Consider the following 2,640-nt stretch of genomic DNA (forward strand, 5'->3'; position numbering starts at 1 on the left):
GTTGGTCATCACCCAGAAACTATCATCTTTCTTATCGCGAGCATACAGTTTTTGGTTCTTACATAAATCAATCAGAAGTCGGGAATTACAGGAGAGGGATTCTCCTTCCAAGTCAAGCGATGTGCATCGCAACAACAATGCCCGGACGAAGAACAAAGCCAGTAAGTCGAGAAGGATATTGACCGGAATGCATGTTAAACTTAGGAGCCGAGAAATCTGACACACCTTCTAAGTAGCTCACGGGAACTTTCCGACAAATAGACACTCTAACAGGGATGTTTAAATTCACAACCACCGGCCGGGATGAATACTCTACCACCAGCTGTGGCCCACGCATTTACAATGATTGACTCAACCACCTAAGTCTCCCTCCGCATCCCGTCCATAAATACCGCTCCCGCTTCCCTTGGAAGGCATCATAATAATACGTTCAGCTCTGTGGCTGGCGCACACCACACACACACACACTTCTTCGGTGACAGAGAAGCGCCTGCACATCTCGTCCTCCTTCGATTCATCCGTTTCCTCTGCGTCATGGCACCGTCCCTCACCTTCACCGTCCGCAGGCAGAAGCCTGTGCTGGTGGCCCCCGCTGGGTCCACGCCCCACGAGTTCAAGCGCCTCTCCGACATCGACGACCAAGACGGGCTGCGCTTCCACATCCCCGTGATCCAATTCTACCGGAACGACCCCTCGATGGGAGGACGAGACCAGGCTAAGGTCATCCGCGAGGCCCTGGCGAGGGCCCTCGTATTCTACTACCCCTTCGCAGGTCGGCTCAGGGAAGCTGCCGGAAGAAAGCTGGTGGTGGAGTGCACCGGCGAGGGGATCTTGTTCATCGAGGCCGACGCAGATGTCCGTCTCGAGCAATTTGGCGATGAGCTGCAGCCACCCTTCCCCTGTTTGGAGGAGCTCGTCTACAGCGTCCCAGGATCCGATGGCGTTCTCGACTGCCCCTTGCTGCTGATTCAGGTAATGATTTACTTGGATAGTTTTGGAACATGTCAGTTTCCATTTTTAGAGAGAGCGAGAGATGACATGGCCTTTTGTCTTATTTATATAATAATCGAAAATATTACGGCAAGTAAGTAAGAAGCACACCAAATATATATGCACACTTACTGATGTCCATGATCGCGGCGAACTCTGGTCCAGGTGACCCGACTGCTATGCGGTGGCTTCATCTTCGCCATCCGCCTCAATCATACGATGTCCGACGCACCCGGGCTGGTCCAGTTCATGAACGCCGTCGCCGAACTCGCACGCGGGGCGGCTGCCCCTTCCGTGCCCCCTCTGTGGGCGCGCGAGATCCTAGAGGCGCGCAGCCCTCCACGTGCCACCTGTAAGCACCGGGAGTACGACGACGTGCCCGACACCAGGGGCACCATCGTCCCGCTCGACGACATGGTTCATCGCTCCTTCTTCTTCGGCAAAAGGGAGGTTGCGGCGCTCAGGAGGCGCGTGCCCCCTCACCTCCGCAACAGCTCCACCTTCGAAATCCTGACCGCATGCCTCTGGAAGTGCCGCACCATCGCCATCTCCCCCGACGCTGACGAGGAGGTCCGCATGATATGCATCGTGAACGCGCGCGGTAAGAGCGACCTGGGACTGCCGGTCGGCTACTACGGGAACGCGTTCGTGTTCCCGGTGGCAGTCTCGAAAGCCGGCAAATTGTGCGCGAACCCATTGGGCTACGCACTTGATTTGGTAAGGAAGGCCAAATCGGACGTGACGGACGAGTACGTACGGTCGGTGGCAGATCTGATGGTGCTGAGGGGGCGTCCGCATTTCACGGTGGTCCGGTCTTACCTCGTGTCCGACGTGACGAAAGCTGGGTTTGGGGACGTGGACTTCGGGTGGGGGAAGGCGGCCTATGGTGGTCCGGCGAAGGGTGGCGTAGGGGCCATCCCTGGAGTGGCAAGCTTCTACATTCCTTTCAGGAACGGCAAGGGGGAGGACGGGATCGTGGTCCCTGTTTGCTTGCCCGGCCCGGCCATGGAGAAGTTCACAATGGAAATGGAGAGCCTGATCGAGGAGCCGGTGGCAGCAGAGCAGCACCACAGCGTGACCCTCATCATGAGCAGAGTCTGAAACGTCTTCCATGAAGTCGATAAATCTCGGTTGGGCTTCGGAGTCATGTGTCGGTCATCTGTCGAGTCGATGATTTATTTACCCAATCCCTACACTCCCTACACTCTATCCCTGCCGCTTCTGGTTGCATACACCCACCCGGTCATGGTCTTCCAGTGCTTGGTCCACGACAATGTTATTATCAGATTGTGTAGCTAGCCGTTTAGCAAGTAAAAAAAAGTTGCCGAGTCTGCGTTTCACTTGGACAAGTGTTTATTTGTGTGGCCTTATTATATACCTCGTTGCTGCCATTGCATATAATACAAAACCGTGTGATTGTCATTCACTAGTCATCATCCAATTCCAGGATATATCTATAATCATCACCATCTTCTTCTTCTTCGTCGGGCGTGTTACTCGAGTTTAGATCATCCGTTCCATTCATCTCTGCCAGGGGTAAAGTGGCCATCTTTCTCGAATCCAAACGAAAGGAACACTCTTTTTTTTTTTTTTTTTTACGAACCAAATCAAAATCCTTGGAAACAAACAAGCAACACAAACGGGGAATCC

The 2,640-nt window shown here is 53.9% G+C and overlaps 1 protein-coding gene across 1 annotated transcript; it reads left to right on the forward strand.

Annotated features, from left to right (window-relative positions):
- Positions 1-417: 417 nt before the first annotated feature.
- Positions 418-2,330, forward strand: LOC135587623 (benzyl alcohol O-benzoyltransferase-like). Its single transcript, XM_065079243.1, has 2 exons — positions 418-972; positions 1,156-2,330. The coding sequence occupies exons 1-2, from the start codon at positions 535-537 to the stop codon at positions 2,089-2,091; spliced, it is 1,374 nt and encodes a 457-aa protein (XP_064935315.1). The 5' UTR covers positions 418-534; the 3' UTR covers positions 2,092-2,330.
- The last annotated feature ends 310 nt before the right edge of the window (positions 2,331-2,640 follow it).

The sequence above is a fragment of the Musa acuminata genome, chromosome BXJ1-8 (genome assembly GCF_036884655.1).
Source record: "Musa acuminata AAA Group cultivar baxijiao chromosome BXJ1-8, Cavendish_Baxijiao_AAA, whole genome shotgun sequence".
NCBI lineage: Eukaryota > Viridiplantae > Streptophyta > Magnoliopsida > Zingiberales > Musaceae > Musa > Musa acuminata.

What these genes read in the sequence shown, in the direction of transcription:
- LOC135587623 (XM_065079243.1), top strand. Translation starts at nt 535, where the DNA reads ATGGCACCGTCCCTCACCTTCACCGTCCGCAGGCAGAAGCCTGTGCTG. An exon ending in GCCCCTTGCTGCTGATTCAG is followed by an intron (nt 973 to 1,155) that starts GTAATGATTTAC and finishes ACTCTGGTCCAG; the next exon opens with GTGACCCGACTGCTATGCGG.